This window comes from Seriola aureovittata, chromosome 8 (genome assembly GCF_021018895.1).
Source record: "Seriola aureovittata isolate HTS-2021-v1 ecotype China chromosome 8, ASM2101889v1, whole genome shotgun sequence".
In the NCBI taxonomy this organism is placed as follows: domain Eukaryota; kingdom Metazoa; phylum Chordata; class Actinopteri; order Carangiformes; family Carangidae; genus Seriola; species Seriola aureovittata.
In genome coordinates, this window is record NC_079371.1 from 9,091,108 (window position 1) to 9,110,557 (window position 19,450).

At 38.9% G+C, this 19,450-nt stretch overlaps 1 protein-coding gene and 1 long non-coding RNA gene across 3 annotated transcripts; one reads left to right on the plus strand and one right to left on the minus strand.

Moving 5' to 3' along the window:
- Positions 1-5,110: 5,110 nt before the first annotated feature.
- Positions 5,111-10,101, minus strand: LOC130173884 (uncharacterized). 2 transcript variants are annotated; one of them, XR_008828517.1, is made up of 3 exons: positions 9,959-10,101; positions 8,647-8,715; positions 5,111-5,367 (listed from the first exon to the last, which is right to left on the minus strand). It is a non-coding gene; the product is annotated as an uncharacterized LOC130173884 (long non-coding RNA). The 2 variants fall into 2 exon arrangements; XR_008828516.1 differs by lacking the exon at positions 5,111-5,367 and adding an exon at positions 7,454-7,926.
- A 408-nt stretch (positions 10,102-10,509) lies between these two features.
- On the plus strand, positions 10,510-13,236 carry nkx3-2 (NK3 homeobox 2). The gene is made up of 2 exons (XM_056383148.1): positions 10,510-11,188; positions 11,932-13,236. Exons 1-2 carry the CDS (start codon positions 10,816-10,818, stop codon positions 12,354-12,356), a joined length of 798 nt encoding a protein of 265 aa, XP_056239123.1. The 5' UTR covers positions 10,510-10,815; the 3' UTR covers positions 12,357-13,236.
- The last annotated feature ends 6,214 nt before the right edge of the window (positions 13,237-19,450 follow it).

Sequence of the window (19,450 nt, forward strand, 5' to 3'; positions counted from 1 at the left end):
GAAAAGGTAGAGAAAGCAGCAACACAAGATAACAAAAAATCTAAATCTGCTTATTTAACTCTTGCGCCATAAATCTTTCAGATGTTTTTAATCTGCTGTACCTGGAGGTATTTTACCAAGTAAAGATTTTACTCTTTGATCATTTTTACTCATCTGACATAATGTGGTAAACGGATCCAATTTTCTGCTGCTCTAGGGTTGCTGTAGTTTAGCACTAAATGTTTTTAGTTTTGCCTTCATCGGTGTGGTTTCCTTATATTCAGTCCAGTGATCCAGTCTTAAAAATCACCATAGATACACAAGTACATACATAAATACATACTTACATACAAGATCACAAAACATCATTACCATCATCCTTTTAAAATAGATTCTACAAAATACAATATTTACTCCTTATGGATACAAAATGCACAAAAGTATGAATCTCCAGTTTTCAATACGGCAGCTTTTTGACTCGGACTAGTTCAAATTATCCATTAACATGAAGAGATGGAAAAATATATTGTGTCTTGCAAATGAGGTCTCGGACTAACCTTGCACCCAGAATGACCTTATTACTGATCAGTGACCTGGCGCAGTTGTTTCATCAGACTTGTCTAGATGGTGTGTCAGCTACTACTAATAGATAGAGACGTATACATTACAACCTCCCTTCCAGTCTAGCTCACAGCCTATAAGCTACAGAAGACCCCACCTGGTTTATAAGAGATGTGTTTCAGATGTGGCACTGAGAAACTGTACTTCGTTATGTGTTAAAGTCAATGGTGGAGGAAGTATCACACTGTAAAAATACTGTCACAAGTCAAAATCCTGCAAAATTACTTAAAAGTATGTTAGTATAATCAGGGAAATGTACTGTTAAGTATTAAACAAGTCCTCTAATATTAAAAGTACTGTATCATTAGATATCGCAGACCTAAAAGACCAAGAAGGACTCACTTACTATTACTCATGCATTAATGTAAAAGCAGGACTTTACTGTTGTAGTTGGGGGGGCTTTTTATTTTTCAAACTATTGTGCATAGGACTATTGCTAATGATTATTCTCTTCATGGATTACTCTGCTGATTATCTCCTTCATTAATTAATTGATTGTTTAATTTTTAGAAATTGGGAAAGTAGTAAGAAATATCCATCTCAATTATTTACACCCCAAACTGACGCCATCACAATGTTTTATTTGGTCCAAACCATGGAATTATTAAACAAATTACAATTATTCAAACAATTAAAAGGAAAAGCAGCAAATTCTCACAGCTGAAAAGCTGGAACAATGAAATAATTTGGTCTTTTTGCATGAAAAATGACAAACTATCAAAGTAGTTGCCATTTGCTTTTTGTACAAAAGTAGAAGTAGTTCATATTTGTACTTAAGTAAGTAAATCTAAACGTACTTGATTAAAGTCCAGACTCTGGCATGAATATCTGTAACACACCGACAAAATCATAAGAATCAATTTCCCACAATTTTTTATGTGTTGCCATAAAGTGTATAGCAACGACGTGGAAGTCCAAACCCCCCCTCTAAAGATACAGTTCTCTGAAATGATCAGCTGTGTCAGACAGTCTTAGAAAGACAAATAACATCATCTTAACAATTTGGCCGCCTTATTTGGATTAAATAGACACATCACCTGTATTGGCGATATAATTGTTATAATAAATATAACCATCTTTGTCTAACTTTAACTTCTCTTTGTAGTTGTAGTGCCTCTTCTTATGGATGCAATCTCAAACACATGACTAATTGATAGACTAAGTAAGAAAAACAGACACAGACACAGACACAGACCATCCTGATGAAGGAAAAATGGCCAAAAAACATGAAGTGCATAAGGCACATTTTTTTGCAGTACTTCCCAGCATAATGTTACATCAATTCCTAATGATATAGTCATTTAAATCGGTGCGGCCTGGACTCAGATAAGCAGCAGAAATGGATAGATGGATAAACCAATTAAAACTCAGTCAGTGTTTGCTACAGATCTGATGAAGATCCACAAAAAAGCACAGAATCCACTTGTGCAACAATCCCACATGCAGTTTAATTGTGTGACATCTCACAACAACCTGCAATCGGATACAAAAACATTTGTAAGCAACATAACTGCCAGTAACAGGCGACAGAAAATACTTAAGACTTTTTGATACCATCTCAGGCCTTCGTTTGAGGAAACTGAATTCTTCTTTTTAACACTAGACCTCCAGAAAACCCTCAGAATGGGCAGGTCTGGTTATTTGGGTTCTGGCACTGCACCACTCTAACTTTTCAGCTCTGGCATCTAGAAGTTTTTGACTGTGATACAAGATACCAACGACATGTAGTGCCTCAAACCTCCTCACACCTCCTCCTCTTCGTTGTAAGCTAGTCTGCTGGTGGGTAGCAGTGCAGTTTATCCAGCGGAGAGCTGCGGAAAGATGGTGGTTTCACGCAGCTGTCAACTGGAATAGAGGTAACTGTTGGTTTTGAGCGGAGGGGATCCTCGCAGGCTGCTGCAGGGATAAGGGGGCTCACTCACTCACTCCTGCTGCTGCCTCTCTGCACTGGGAGTGGTCTTTCCTCTACTGGGGATTTGGCCAGGCCGACTGGCACTGAATATAATGCTCTCCCATTCAGCCACTCCTCTCTCAAGCCATAAAAGTTAACAGGTGTTTAACGTCAGAAGTGCTTCATACGAGAGTCATAGAAATAACCAGTGACAGGCAGCAGGGAGGGGTGGTGGCTTAGAGACTTAAAGATTTCTTTTTTTTTTTTCATTCTTTTGCAGTATTGAAATATTTCTGCAGTTGAGTCAAGATTTGCATCGACTCCTGGCATCTGAAGCTGCAACAAATACACACCAGAGTGCACAAAAATTCCTAAAATGTGTTTTCACTACTAACGCATTGAGGTCAAATTGATTGGCTGCAGTATATCAGCATTGTGTGAAGTTATAAAAGCATCATACTGTATCTTTGGTCTTGTGTGATACAGAATTTTAAAGAAGAATCTTTTTGACTGTGATTTTTAGCTTTGGCATGTAAAATACATCATGTGTAGGCAATTTATACTTCTGCTGCTACGTGCAAAATGTCAGCTTTCATCATCCCAAATTGTCATTGTTAAAAATTTAACACTCAAAAACTCACACCGAAAAAAATAGGTTTTCAGAGCCTCTTACGGATAAATCTGGATTTATTCTATATTTGTCATGTCAAAGCCTGATAAAGTTTATTCCTCTTTGCCGTTGAGCTCCATTGTTCAAAAACTACCACTAAATCACTGAGTGACATGTTCCTTTACCACACTGAGCATATACAGTGTCTAGGCACTGTGGCGTATTTTGAGTCTATTTGAAATACACTGTCCTGCTTCAGTAAATACTCACTAGAGAACCAAATCTAGTAATCTGCCACTGAAAATAGCCCCACAATAAATTAACTATTTACTATTTACTCCTGTTTACGGAACATTTGCTAAACCCTACAGTGCCCCGCTGTTTTATGAAATTATTTTGGCTTTAAAAAAAATTACTGTGAAGACATTTGTAAGATTCATGTTTTCAGCAAATAGGCTCAGGTCTGAGTGTAGGGAAGACAGAATGAGAGGTGCACTAACATCGTTTGTCGTCTCATATAACAATACAATATAATGTCAGCCTAATTCTTCTTTAGTGCTGAAGGATTACTTGATTAATCCATTGGTCAATCGACAGAAAATTAATTTATAACATTTTCTGATAAATCATTTGAAGTATTTATCAAGCAAAAAGCCCAAACACTGGCTGGTTCCAGTTTCTCAAATTTGAAAACTTGAAAACTGATTAAGTTTAGACTAATCGATTCACCCAAGAAATAGTCAACAGAGTAATAACAAAAATAATGATTAGTTACAGCCCTGCTTGTCTACTCTAAACTTACACACCTGTCACGGAGGCAAATCTGTTATCTGCACGTACCCAAAGTGCAGAGCTCGTCTTCAGGAGCCAGAAGCTGCAGCTGCAGTCTGTGACACCCACTTCACTGTCTGAAAAGAAAAGCCCCATAATATCTCAAGAATTTCTCAATGGTCCTTAAAGTTTTCATAACTACATCAACTCCTATGTTCAAAAGTGGTATTTTACATGTGACACGAAACCAGTGAAAGGGGTGTGCTGCTTTGAAGGACGTCTTTATTTAGGCGTGAGCGGAGGAGAAAGGAGCCGGTCACAGAGCCCTGAGAAGGCAGCGAAAGGCCCCTCAGACCTGAGAAGCCTTTCATGATGTGCTTGAGCTGATGCATTATCTGTTGCGTGCCAGAAGCGGATGGAAGCTCGTTTGTCAGCACAGCAAAGCCGAAAATAAACTATAAATCACGTCTGCACTATCTACACACATTAATTGGACTGTAACAGTGGGCTACCCCCCCCCCCCCCCCACACACACACACACACTTCTGCTTCTGTGTCTGCAGTAATGTAGCCACTGCTGAGATGTTTTGAATTTCTTCCAAGAGACGGAGGAACTTCTCTCTGCTCGTCTCTTGGTTCCATTTACTGTATTAAGTATTCTGTCCCAAGGGCTCTTCCATTTAGTGCTCCATCGCATGCAAGGATAATTTTTCTTTGGGAAAGAGGGTTCAGTTGTAACTGAGGCGACTAAAAGCATACTTAAAGTTGGCAGTAACCCCCCCGCCCCTTCCCTTTCCTTCCACTTTCCAATGCTGAGGTTGATTAAGGCTGCTATCATGGTGGATCTGATATTTGGTGAGAAATCTAGAGGGCGTTTTGGGAGCATTTACTGCAAATGACTCTTGGCAGTGCCCTCTCATGTATTGCTCCACCTGAACACAATTTGGCAGCTATTCTCACATAAGGAGGAGGAAGGGGGCCGGAGGGGGGTGGGTGGGTGGGTGGGTGGGTGGGTGGGTGGGGGGGGGTATGGCATGCTGTGAGCCTCCTTCATACCAGCACGCAAGAAAAAAATTCAAGACCTGTCATAAACACACCCTGGAGAGGAGGGGAAACAGAGACGTTGCCCTGGCAACTGGCATGTTGCTGCATCAAGCAAGATTTCTGTTTAAAGCACCAGATTAAAGTAACAAGAAGAGGCAGGAAAAAAGGGCTGAGAGGGGAGGGGTCAGGGGGCTGCAGGGTGGAGGCAAATGTAATAGCCTAATGTGCCATTAAAGTTTATTTCTTTACTGGAAAGGTGGTGTTACACTGGAGGAGAGCAGACAAAGAGTCTGGGCTTATTAAGGAATCATGTCATACTAGATAGAAAAAGAGGCCCAAATACAGGCCTACCTCTTCCCGGCATGGCTATTATGTAGTGAACATCTCATCTTTCCATATCATCTTTTTCATAGAGAGCAGGTTGTCGTCGTCGCCAGCAGAGGGAGCCCTCCTGTTCAGAAACAGCAAACCGGTTTCAGCTTCATGTTGAGTATAAACAGACAGAAACAGCAAAATGTCTTTCTGTTGATTTTTCATGTTTCATTTCATTTTTGTTTACATATTCTCAAGAAATATTAACTGTTTTAAACTGATCAATCATTTAAAGTCATTTATCAAACAAAATGAACAAAAGTGACTGACTTCAGCTTCCTAAATGTGAGGATTTGCTGCTTTTTTTGTTTTATATCTTTGTAAACTAGGGTCTCTTTGGCTGTTGGGCTGTTGGTTGGACACAAGAAGCAACCTGAAGGTGTGACCTGGGACTCAAGGTACAAAAAGGGCATTTTTCACCATTTTGTGACACTTTGTCAACTCAAAAATAATCATATATTCGTACTGGCTAAGAGATCCCTTCCTAATGTGTTCTCAGTGTAAGAGACAGGAAACAAAATCCACAGGCTTCGTTCTGTATAAAAATATCCTCCAAAATGTCCCTGAAAAGGAAAATTCAAGTGTATATCTTCCCTTTATCCTTCTCTATCCTTTAATCAATAGTTCCTGCTCCACACATTTTCCATTAATATGCCGTACATTGTTTATATTTTTGCCAGATATGATTTGACACAGACACTGACATACGACAAAAAAAACAAACTGATAATAATAATAATAATAATAATAATGACAGTGATATCATCATAATAATAACAATGCACTGTATGTAGAATGCTACAACTCATGTTATATCACTCCTGTTCATCAAAGTCTCCCTCAGTTGTGGAGTGTTACTAAGTACATTAAGACAAGTATTGTACTATTTCCAATGTTGAGGTACTCGTAGGCTACTTGTTAACTTACATATTTCCATCTTATGCTACTATTTATTTAACACCCATAGTTTCTAGTTACTTTTCAGATTCAGATTTTACATACAGACATCATCAGTTTACAAAATTACACATTACTGTAAAGCTCTTTAAGAAAGACCCAATAATATTATAGAGACAAAGGACATTCTACACAATGAGTACTTCAAATACTTTAACTACATTTCTTTGCTAATACTACTTTGCAAATAATTTTGAATGCATGATCTTTACTTATAATAGAGTATTCTTATAGAACGGTGATGCTACATTTACATTAATGATTATTTGAGTCCCTCATCCACAACTGGTCTCCAGTGAATCCATAGTGACTCTGACATGGTCGTCTGTTATGAGCCCGTCATACCTGCCTGACTTTTATTACTTGTATCTTATATTCCTGTATACTATACCATACTGTCCTGACCTGAAATATGCCACTTAAGTCCCATTATAAAATTATATTCACTACAACTCATCCAGTGATTGTTGTCTGAGTTACAGCATTAAAGCAAAGTAACTAAATACATTGACTCAAGTACTGTTCTTAAGCAGGAAACTTTACTTGAGTATTTCCATTTTATGCTTTATACTTCTACTCCACAATTATTGCACCATTTCATCATTACAGATGAATATACCCAACTGTATTAAGAAGCAGTTAAAAATGAGCATCACCCGACCAATTACAACATTTTAATACTGCTTAGATGTTAATTATATTAATTAATAATAATAATTAAATAATATGACACTGAGAGGGGACATTCTAAATAACTTTATATATTTTTTATTTTATTGCTAATACTTTTATTTACGTATATTTTTGAATGCAGGGCTTTTAGCTACTTGTAATTAAGTAGCCTATTATTACACTTGAGTTATTGCTTTTATCTCAATACTTCTTCCACCACTGCTCATCCAGACGTGTTATATGTGAGTTATTACATTTCATTAATCCACTTTCAGTGGCTCAGATGATCAACTTAAACCTCCGAGTGTGAATCACAACAAAGCAGCTGCGCATCTTCTGCAGCTGTCTGAATGAAAACCATGAAGCTGCTGCTGTTGGTGCTGCTGTTTACATTTCCTGCCACTTACAGCTACTTACTGCTTATTACTCTTCCTCGCAGCGTGGTTACCAAAACGCAGTGTAACCCGTGGAGCTCTGCTTGACATCACATTGATAGGCACACACTGGCTCACTTTGTTGGAGAATTGGCAGACGCTTTTATTTATTTTCCATTTTCCCAGGGTAAAGCCCTGTGTACGGGTCAGTTAGGCTGGTTTTAGGAGAAAAGCCAACAAAAATGCACGAAGGACACTGAGGGGGGGAGAAAAAAAAGTCTTGTTCTACTATACAATAAAAACTATGTGATGTAGCTTACCACTTGTGTATTGGCCTTGGGTGGAATGAGCAGTTTCTAAAAGAACAAGGGCAGGGTGTGTGAAAATATCCAGACGGTGTCAGTGGTTTGTGCTTTTCCCCCTTTTCCAGTTGTGTTTTCATTGCTTGTGGTGATACAGACTTTTATCCTCAAGGTCACATCCAGCCCTGAGACAATGCCACATAATTTCATTCAGCAGCATTGGGCTCGTTTCCACGGAGCAGGACGACACAGTTGAATCGAGTTAGATGTTAGTCGATTTACAGAAGTTCTTGCAGCCGAAACGAAGCTCTGCAGCTGAAGCACTGACCTGTGCTGTTGAAAAAAGTTTGAGGAAAAATCTTTTAAAATTCTTATTTCTCTTGAATTAAGTTATTTTCAGTGAAATATCCTCATATCTAATTAAGGTCGTGGCGGAAAACAGAGGCTCTATTATACAGTAACAGTCTAATGCGCTTCTCACTGAGCTGACCCCAGAGGCAGGAGATGTCAAAAAGTCAAGATGAAGAGGTATTTTCAGCGGCCACTAGATGGTATAATATATGCACGTAAAGGGTTTGCACGAGGTGACAGCAGCACTGATAAACTCTCCTCCTAAACCAGCCTGCTGAATATTTTGACAGGACTTGTAGCCTGTTTTATTCTCAGGTTGGCATCATTTACTACATAGCTGTGGGCGCATTTTATAGCTACAAAAGATTATTTTAGCACGTTTCAGAATAAAGATCGAGAGACGTTTATTTAAAATGCACATTGCAAAATGTGATTTAATTCCCTTTTTGTTAAACAAGCGTTTACCAAAAGACATCCAACAGGCGCCTGCGAGCAAAGAATACAGACGAACCCTGAGAGATTTATTTTATCTTTTCCAAACTCATTTCATCTGAAGGTCAGTGAAGACAGTTTCATCACGTCCGCGACGTCCGTGACTTTCGACTTTCGCGTGCGTCTGCAGGTTCATAAATACACCAGGACCCAAAAGACTGACGCAAATGAAAAATGACTTAAAAACGAAAACGTTTCGCAGCAGCTCACCTGCAGTCAGCGTCATCACTCATCCTCTGTCTCTCTGACGGCCTACAAACTGTTTCAGCTTCTGGAGATCTAAAATTCAAAAATAAGGAAAGATCATTTGTTCACATCAGCTTTTTGGAATATAAAATATAATAATAATAATAATAATCATAATAATTAATAATAATAAATAGGGTAATAATAATATACCATGTTGATTATTCAATTCCTTATTTTATTAAACAATAGTTATACTTTTATTGATGCAGCAATAGAGTCATCAAGTTAACTTAATTAATATAGCCTAATTTATTAGAATACAGACTAACAGCCTGTTTAAATTAACTAAGCTTAATAGTTCCCTTATTTGTTAATTAGTGCAAATTAAATACGTTAAATAAACCAGAGAAATATCTAATTTCAACAATCTAAAATGAACATTGTATTAACCTGCAGGATATATTATATAATGTGAGGGTGTGTGTTTTTTAAAGGGCCGGGAAATGTAACAGTTAGTGTGGTTAAAAATATAATTTTAAGACAGTGCTGGTAACTGAAAAGCTGTGAGGTTCTGCTTTGTGGACAGGCGACGTGAAAAACGGCAGAGGTCACGATCCGGATCTGCAGCTACAGATGTTTGTCCACTTAACGCCAGAGACAGAGCAGAGAGAGCCACACTTCATGTTTAATACAACTGCTAAAAATGCTCGTGATTTGTCTTGAGCTGCATGAACAGAGGGGAAGAAAACAAACAAGCTTCACTTTTAGGATGAACTAATGCCAGTCTGAGAATTTATTCTGCTATGAAAATTGACTTTTTTAACGAGTCAAATATTCTGCTTGTAGAACGATAATTTCAGTTGTTTCCATTGTCACTTATTTCAGTTATTTTTTCATAAATACTCATCAGTGTTTATGAGACGTTGCACAAGCTGACTGCTACAGAAACAAATATTTATATATATATATAGATATATATATAGATATAGATATCTATATATATAAGTAGCCTTTAACTATTATATCAAATATAGCCTACCCTTTTAATGAAACACTGATAAAGTCTTTATGAAGTCAACAGTTCCTTGTTGTCATATTTATGCCAAGGCATGAATTTGGTTTGCGCACGAGCTGAGGCCTACCTGGTCATGGCGACTCATGATACAGGCTGCCCAGGAAGTGACAGGAATGAGCACTTCGATGAGTTTAGATATTTAATAAAAACGCAGACTGAATGAATCGGTAAGAATGTGACACGCGTTGTTCAGCGCCCTAAACGCTACCAAAGAAAAAACCTCCACGTTACGCGTCACGCAGCGGACTGCTAACTGACCTGTTCGGATGATGAAGGGTTAAGTTTGAAAAAAGATGACATGTCCTGCAAATTTATTGTCCTTATGCTGCATTCGAGTGATGCGGAGAAAAATGGAGGAGACGACATTTCTCTTTTTATTTTCGACTGGTGTAATTGCTGCTAAAATCTGCTTTCGCGTGATCTCTGACTTTTACGCACGGCACGTTGCTTTTTCTGACTGCAGGAATTTTGAAAATTACGACCAGTGGAAATTCCGCAATTCAGCTAAATGAATCTTAAAATCCTTAAAGATTAATCGAATAAAATTAAAAAGCAATTTTATTCCCTCAAGTCACGCAGAAATACAGTTTCCTCTCCTGTTTTGGATGAAGTTTCAGCTTTAACACATGTTTGTTGCTGCAACCTTCATGTCAGTTTTGCGTCCTGTTCAAAGCGTCGACCAAACTTTTCTTTAACTTTTTCCCACCCGGTTGAAAGCAGCATGACGTTATTTACAGTGGCCAATCGCGTAACAGCTTTCCTCCTCTCCGGGCCAATAGGAGACGACGAGGAGTGCCTGTCAGTCACAGGTGAGGGAGGATGGTAAAAAAGTTGGGTGAAAAGAGCCAGAGACTGGAGGGAGCTCGGGCTGATGGCAGAGTTATACGGAGGAGCAGCATCGTGCCTGCGGATGTAGCAGAAACTTTCCACGGCTTCTCCCGCGGGGATGCGACCAGGAACCAACACTGGAGGGAAAGAAGTTCAGCGACAGCAGAGCTCCACGGAGGGAGTAGTCTAAAATGTGGATGAACTGACATTTACGACACTATCCGGTCCGGTTAATTATTCACCTTGAAGACCGAGCAAACTTTTTTTTTTCTTTTGCTTTTGTGAAAATGGCTGTTCGTGGCAACTCGCTGATGCCTTTCTCAATCCAAGCCATCCTGAACAAAAAGGACGACAGCCGACACTTGCCAGATTTAGACATGTGCTTCTCCAAGACGGCGTGCTGGAAAATATTTGGGGAGATGAACGGCGGGTCGAGGAGAGATGATGGGGAGGCTTGTGAGCCGACGGATCAGAAAAGCTACGACTCGGACTCGGGACTCAGTGACGACAACGACAGCAAGACTCCGGCCGTGTGCAAGTCGGAGAAGGACGGAGACCCTGCGTCGGATGTGCCGGAGGAAAGCCTGCAGGAGGAGACGGACCACGAGTCTGCAGCTGCGGAAAACGCAAAGAGCGACAGTGAGCCCAATAATGCCACGGGTGAGTAAGGACAGAAAGACTCGTATATAACTGTACACAAAGCAAAAAATAATGTGTGGCTCTCTGATCTCACTCAAACCATAACGACTCAATCAAGGTCTGTCTTAAAGAGTCTTTTACTCCTTTAATTGGCAACTGATGTTTTTTTTTTTTTTTTCACTGCTACACACTTGTGTGGAATCATAACCAGCGCTGTGATTGTTATTGTAGGATATCGGGCCTGTTTGCAAAACTCTCTGCTAACTTTTACGCACAGACTGTCCTACTTTTACGCGCGACTATTAGTAGATATCCTGGCTCATCCTTAAACTATACCACGAGTGTTTATGGGCATTTATTGAAGTCACAGTTAATCCATGCTGCATTGGTACGATTGAATTTTGGACCAGTGCTAGAAACTATCGTAAACACACAGTTAATTGAGCAGTTTTACAAAATAATCTTTAAAGAGTTCTGATCTTTAGGCCTGAATCAAACTTGGTAGATCAGACATGTTTCACATTTAATTTGAAAACACCATCAAGCGACCTAAGAAAAATCAAACGCCGTTTATATATAACAAGGAGATAAAACAGAAATGTAAAACACCCTCCTGCATGAGTGCACACTCACTTTTGGTTTAAATGAGTCACATCCTAAAGATTTCGTCATCTAATCAACAGACGTGCTTCCAGTTGTATCACAATAACAAACAAATACAGGAATTCAATTGCATGGTCCATCTGCGTCTCCCCCTCTCCCAGACTCCAGCATCCTGGACGAGAAGAGTCTGGATCAGCCCAAGCAACGGAAAAAGCGCTCCAGGGCCGCCTTCTCCCATGCGCAGGTTTTCGAGCTGGAGCGCCGCTTCAACCACCAGCGGTACCTGTCCGGGCCGGAGCGGGCGGACCTGGCGGCCTCCCTGAAGCTCACAGAGACTCAAGTCAAGATCTGGTTCCAGAACCGCCGGTACAAGACGAAACGCCGTCAGATGGCCGCCGACCTGATGGCCTCGACCCCGGCGGCTAAGAAGGTGGCGGTGAAAGTTTTGGTGCGGGACGACCAGAGACAGTACAGCCCGGGAGAGATCCTGCGGCCCCCGCTGCTCTCCCTGCAGCCGTCCTACTATTACCCCTACGCCTACTGCCTCCCTGCATGGACACTCTCTGCATGTGCGGGGAACCAGTGAGAGCTCAGTGACTGTATTTATTCATTTTTGTTTTTATTATTTTTGCTCCCAGGAAATCAAACTAATTAAACATTTATTTTTCTGACAAGAGGAGGAGACCTGAGGGGAATCTGCTCAGCGTCTCTGACTGAACTGCCTCATCGTGTTGTCCAGGCCAGACCAGGGGTTCTCAGACCTTTTCATGTTTTTTTTTTTTTTTTTTTAACCACATCCTCAGATACTTAAAAAACGACTTCTTCTTTCTAGTAAGATTCTGTCCCGATGAACCCCGGTAAAGAAGACATTTCTCATGATTGAGGGTATAAAATCACAACTGTCTGAACTGTGGAGGGAGAGCGGGGAGACTGGACCTCTTCATAAAATGTCAGTATGTTAACCCCTGAGGACTGACACAGTAATAACATTAAAGTATTCCTCTCTTTGCTCGGGAGCCCCTCAAGGACCTCTGAAATCCCCCCCCCCTCCCCTCCCCTCCCCTCCCGAACCCACTTTGGGATCCGGAGGCCTAAATAGACTGTCATGTCACCTTATGTTGGTTTCTATTTTACATGCGCCTTCCTACCTCTGCAGTGATTGGAAAATAGGCATATTCCATTGACTTTTCAAATAACTGTCTCTGTTACAGGTTGTGTTTTATTTTCTCTTGCTGTGTTTGTAAAGGTAAGATATTTCAGCACTTTTGAGCATATACGTTACATTATTTCAATGTAAAATGCATTATAGTGTGGGCATGTACAGTGTCAGACTGAAGAGAGGCGCTTTGGCCTGAGAGTGATGGTGTGGCAGGAAGCAGGCTAAAACAGACCAACTTCCAAATGAAATGTACATGTGTTATTTGTGTTAAATGACTGTTTAGATCGAAAAAAAATATTAAAACATATCAGGCATTACTTTCACTTGGATGCAATTTTATTTGAAGGTTCTTATTAGGAAGTGTAATATTGGAAAATAGAAAGGAATAATTCAATAATGTAAATAGAACACTCGGATTTTATCAATAATTAGAACTAATTGAACACATTTTCTTATTTTTCGCCGCGCTGGTTTACTAATTAACTTTTTATTTGACCACTTAATGGCTGTTAGTATCAGGTATACTTATAATATATTATAATAAAAGCCTTTAGGCTATTACTTATGCTTGACATTATAGCCTATAACTAGGTGGTTACAGGTTTAAACCGATAATAAATCCTGTATGTTGCGCCATTTTTATCTGATCAAAAATCCCCTCATTTTCAAACAAATTGAAACGGACCTATCGTTTTATCGCTTGCACAGATGATTCATGACACGTTTCCGCATTTTGAGAGCACACACATGATGAAACAGGAATAACCGCCTACTACAGCTTTATTGGCCCATAGGCAATAAACAGAAATGAGTTTATCCACTGAATTATTTTCTATTTGAACCTTTTCCTCCTGCACAGTGTCACTATAGGAAAACGTCCTCTTTTGCTGAAAGTGTGTGTTTAATTTTACTCTCCTCATCTTCACCATGAGACGTTGTAGATGTCATGTGGGCCACCATGACTTTCTTCCCAAACACATCTGCCAAACAATGATGAATAGCTCTGTGATTCCCGGACAGGGCGAACTGACAGCTACCTTTAGGGCTGCATGTCAACACATGGAGAGGAGTATTCCGGGGTTAAGAAGGCCCGTGTCACTGCGTCTAAATTAAAGTCAAAGAAGGAAAAAAAGGAGGAGGGGGTCATTTTGGGTTGTTTGCAGATAGCGAACAGTATCTTTTTTCCAAATATGGAAATACTCTAAGCTTGTTTTTTTTTATAATTTCAGGCCTAACACTGGAGATGAAGTATTATACGGGAGGAGTATTAGCTGTTGTTCTGTTTCCAGTAGCAGCCTGAGTGTTAAGTCGGGGTCATTAGGGAGCTGCCGCAAGTCAGCCATCCATCTCTGGCCTTATAGGCAAAAAACACCTACATCCCTCACAGACACTCACACAATCTGTGTGATACTGTACATCAGGGATAAAATGGTGTGTAGTTGAGTCTCTAACAGTTATTAGACTGACAGATCAGCGTGAAGATCAGGCCAATAAATCTCGATTTCGTGATTTATTAGTCACAGTTGCAGATGATTACAGATGATTACAGATGCTGACACGTGGACACTGAAAGATGAGTGACAGTGTCATTTATTGATTTATTTATTGGGACACAAATGGGAAAATCTGTGCATTCCGAGCTGACCGCTCTGCGTGTTGCCACTGTGCTTTTACGCACTGACGGTTTTACGCTGACGGTTTTGGTTGATCAGTGTCCCATCTTCTTTAACCCTATATGGTAAAAACAGTCACGGCGCCTGTATGTCCTAAAATCTGATCTCTTTGATGCAGGCATATTCGCCACCCGAGTCCATCTCCAGCGGCAATGATGCTCCTCATTGGCTGCTCTGGAGCTTAAAGGACAGAGAGGGATACTGAGGAGAGGACCGTCCCACATGGCTTCCTTTCATACCTGCATGTGAAGATATCTGATATAGAGGGACATATCGCGGCTGTGTTTCCTTTCAACCTGCGATCGTTGAAATGCAAACACCCCCATCGGTGTACATTAAGCCCCTTCCAGTGTCTCCCCATTATTTTTTCATAGTTTTACGTTTATTGCGTGGGAAACGTTGGGTACTTATGTTATTCCTTAATTAGGATTTTTAGGTTCTTCACAGGAAAAAATGAATGGGGAGACTTCCCCATCATAGTATGTATTTTTATTACCATATTAACCAAATTACGCACATACAAGTTTGCGCACGAGTGGGCTAACCAATTTTCTCATATCATTCAAAAAATGTGGAAATATTTTTTTCAGTCTCAGTTAGAAAGATGTAATTTGGGAGTTTTTAAGAAACCTGTTGTACGGGGAAAAGAGAACCTGGAATTTTAGGCTAATAATAATAATGACGATGATAGCCGGACTGACTTTACTCAACAAAAATCCAAACAAGCCATTTTAGTTCATATTATTTCTTTGCTATTTGTTTTTTGTTGTTGTAAATATTATGATTTTTTTTTTTTAGTAAAGGAGGTCTGGCCTAAACTGATCTTCACCGCCTCGCGAGTCAGGGACATTTCAGTCGTTTGCTCTTTACTTTTGTACCGAGCTGTAATTCTTTCATTTGCAGAGACTCTACAGCTGTTGCTTTAGACAAATTGTTTTAAATACATTTAATAGACATTATTTGAAACATTAACCAATAATGTGAAATGCGCTTCATTTGGCACGATTTAAATGAACTGAAGACTATTCAGAATTAAAGGTCTGAATATGAAGGAGCAGCCGAGCTCCTTTTTTTTTTATTATCACATAATAGTTTGGATTTGCGTCTTTTTTGTGGTAGAGAAACCACAAAAAGACGCAACTGCAGGAAAGTGAATGAAGTCATAAAATGCCCTTATGTCACAATACTGTAGGAGTTAACGGTTTACCACCAAATTACACTGCAAATAAAACATCCACTTAACAAATCGTGAAATCCCTTTCCCTCCAGGATACAGTTGGTTTTAACAGACTACAAATCAACTTCTGAATCAGGCTGTTCTTTGTTGTTGTTTTTTCTCTTATTGAGAAAATCTCCCCAGGAAACAAGTGTAACTGTAAACACATGCCACGATCACTCTTCAAGGGCTTTTTGTTTGTGATCCTCGAAAGAAAGTCATATTCTAATCGTCAGCAACAGACTCATTAACTTCAAGACCATTTTTTAAAGTATCCTAAACCAAGAAGAGAATATTTCAGATCCTATAACCTTACGTTTTATCAAGCTGGCTGTGTGTAATAATCCAACAAATCAAACAAGATAAATTATATACGTGTCTGTCCATAGGTCGGTTTATGTCTATTTTGTACATCTTACGCATATTTACATGTTGAATAATGCTGTATTTTTAGTTACCTTTTTATGTAATGCATGAATGTTCTTCATCTATATTTCAAGGACTAAAGCTCTGAAAACTGAAAAAGGCCTTACAGGTCAAATGAGTCTCAGATCAACTGAGTTTTTTAATGGCACTGTCTCAAACATAAATTATACTTGAAGCAATCACGGAAATCACAAATTATACATGGATTTTTTATTTTTTCAGGTGCATTTTTGTGGAGCGATTCAGAATACAGTTTTTCATCACTGGGTAAAATAGTCCAATTACACCCTCCATTCAGGCGATGAGGCTGCAGGATAAATTTACACTGACTTCACTGATCACAGCTTCAGAATAAAGCAGACAACCAACAGAGTCCTCGCCTCTCTCCTTCACCGTCCAGGTCGTCCCCACAACAACCTTTTAAAAACAATTAGGCTTCCGGTTGGGAAGCTGTCAATCACACCCTCATAAGCATTTTGCAGTAGCTATACGGACCTGACACTCGCTGCCACCTGCTTCAAAGTGGCCCAGGTGCAAATTCCTCTTCATCCCCCATGTTACAGCGACATCCTTCCCCTGCAGTGAAAAGCAAGTGTGAAAGACGAGCACCTTGATTCAACCTCTGGTTTGTAAAACACCACAGGTCATTTTGTGTGGAAATATGACAAAACATAGAACATGAAGACGTAAATTAGTGGCAAAGACCTAATACCAAACGTTATCCCATGACACAGTGAACTTGAAAACAGAAGAAAACTTTTTAGTATATTTTTTTGTGCACACAGCAAGTACATCTCAGTGGACATATTACATTGTGTTTATAAATTGCTCAACATCACACTTCAGTTACACCTCACACAGCTGAGAAAAAAAGTTGTGTATAGTGAGATATTTTTCTTGGAAATGCCTTTGTATCCAGTTCCACAGTTTGTAGCTTTAAATGGTAAATTATTGTAATGTGTCCTGTTTGACAGATTCATGTTTAATAAGACTGTAACCTATTGACACAAAGGTTTATACTTGTGATTACTTATTTTATTTTACTTAACTGAATACTTTCGACGTATACTTTGGTGCAATGTATGTTTAGTGTTATGAACTCCAAACTGAAAACCACCTAAAAACTTGCACAATAATTAAAAAAGTTCAGAATCAAGTTCATTTTGTCCCAGAGGTGCAACATTTTGCTTACGGGTAAATTACCCCCAACTTATTGGGGGAAATTTAAAAATACATTGGAGAGGAATGTCACAAAATAATAGTATCAAAATGTTCTATTTTGTCACTTTATCCAAGGCTGGAGTTAAATTAGCCAATAATAGTCATACTTCATTTGGTAAATACATCAGTGTGTCATCCAGAGCAATCAAATTACACAGCTGGTAAGGTATTTCTCTAAACTGTGGCAGACTGAGAGACTGTTGCTGTGAACTAAGTAGTGGAAAAAATTAAATAAGTCTATCTATGAACAGTATGCCTCGGGAATAGCGTTAACATTCGAATAGTTCTCTATAATGGTTTATAGTGGTTTAATGACAAAAAAAAAAAAACGTAAAGGTGGCTGTAAGTGTTTGTTGGCTATCTTCAGACTTTTACAACAGCTGAGATCTGTGTTTTCATTCAGGTGAACCAAAATCATAGTCATTATATTCTGCCTACTTAAAAATAGCCTTTATGTGTCCTATAGTGCCCGTGTTTATGCAGGTGCATGTATATGTGCATGTGTGTGAGTTGAAAGAAAGACGGCCCATAAGATGACAACATCAGGACAAGTGAAGCATATGCTGTTGGCAGTATTTTATAAATAGTTTTAATATAGGCTAGATATTGAACTGTCAAAATTAGTTTTCAAAAAATAACCAGTATTTGATATGCTTGATAGTAGACAAAAGTACAATAATAGCATATCATTTTATTAATATCATATTAAATACATTTATGTCTACTAATCTATTTATGGATACTCAGTCAAAGGTAATTCCAGACAATGCAGAGTGCACACACATATACTAAATGTATATTTAGGTTCAAATGAAAGGATGTGCTGTGTGTGTTTGTGTGTGTGTGTGTGTGTGTGTGAGAGTGTGAGAGAGAGAAAGAGAGAGAGAGAGAGATATCGAAAACAGACAGAGAGAGGGATAATAGTTTAATAAGTATAGAAATGTTCCCCATGTTCACTCCATATCATCTCTGTCTACATAATTTGATTAAATGCAAATTTGTTTGAAGTTTGCACCACTGAAGAACCAATATTAACTTTAACAGGTCCCCCATGGTTATCTTCTATCCTTGTCTTGAAGAGGGACTCTGTAACAATTTCTCTGTAATTAACACACAGAAAACCTTGGGCAAGGTAGTGTTATAAGATCATAGATCAATTTTGGTCAAAAACCTAAAAAACCTTGAGTTTTCTATCATATAAAACCAAGGAAATAGCAAATATTTACATTTTAGAAGATGGTGCTGGAGAACTTTTTGCATTTATGCTTTAAAAATTACTATGACTATTAATTATTAACGGTCTTTAATCATTAATTGCTGCAATTTTCTTTTGTTTCAGTTGACTAGGCTAATTGATTTATCAACTAATAATTTTTGCTATAGAGTATACTGGGTGCTTTCTGGGTATCTGGTGAAATAATCAAACTGTCATACATAGTGGTGGGACAATAGGGACCCAACAAAACATTTCTTGACCTGGGGCCTCTTAGGAGGTTCATCCAGCCATGCAATTAGCAAAATGTGTATTTAATAAGTATCAAAAGTAAAACAACTTCTTATGTAGAATAGCACCTCATGCAGAATATAATTTTATTGGGTTGTAGTTAATGCTACATTAACAAGCAAGCAGCATTCTGAAGTAGCTGGTTGATGTGGAGCTACTGTATTACTGCATCGCAATGCTTCATATTTTATAAGCTGATAATATGTTTTGTGTGCAAACTCTAAACCTGCAAAGTAACTATATCTGTTAAATAGTCAAAAGTACAATATTTCCCACTGGAACACAGTGGGACAGTAAGTATTAATTGTACCTGAAGTAAATAGTAACTTTAAACTGTATCCTTTCAAGTTTTGTTACCTTCTTCTGGGCCTATTTAAAATGTATTTCATTTTTCATTTTTATTTTGCTGTGGTTCTTATGCTTTTATGGACTCAAACTTTGACCTCCGTTACCTTGGCAACTACAGCGCGTCACACACGGG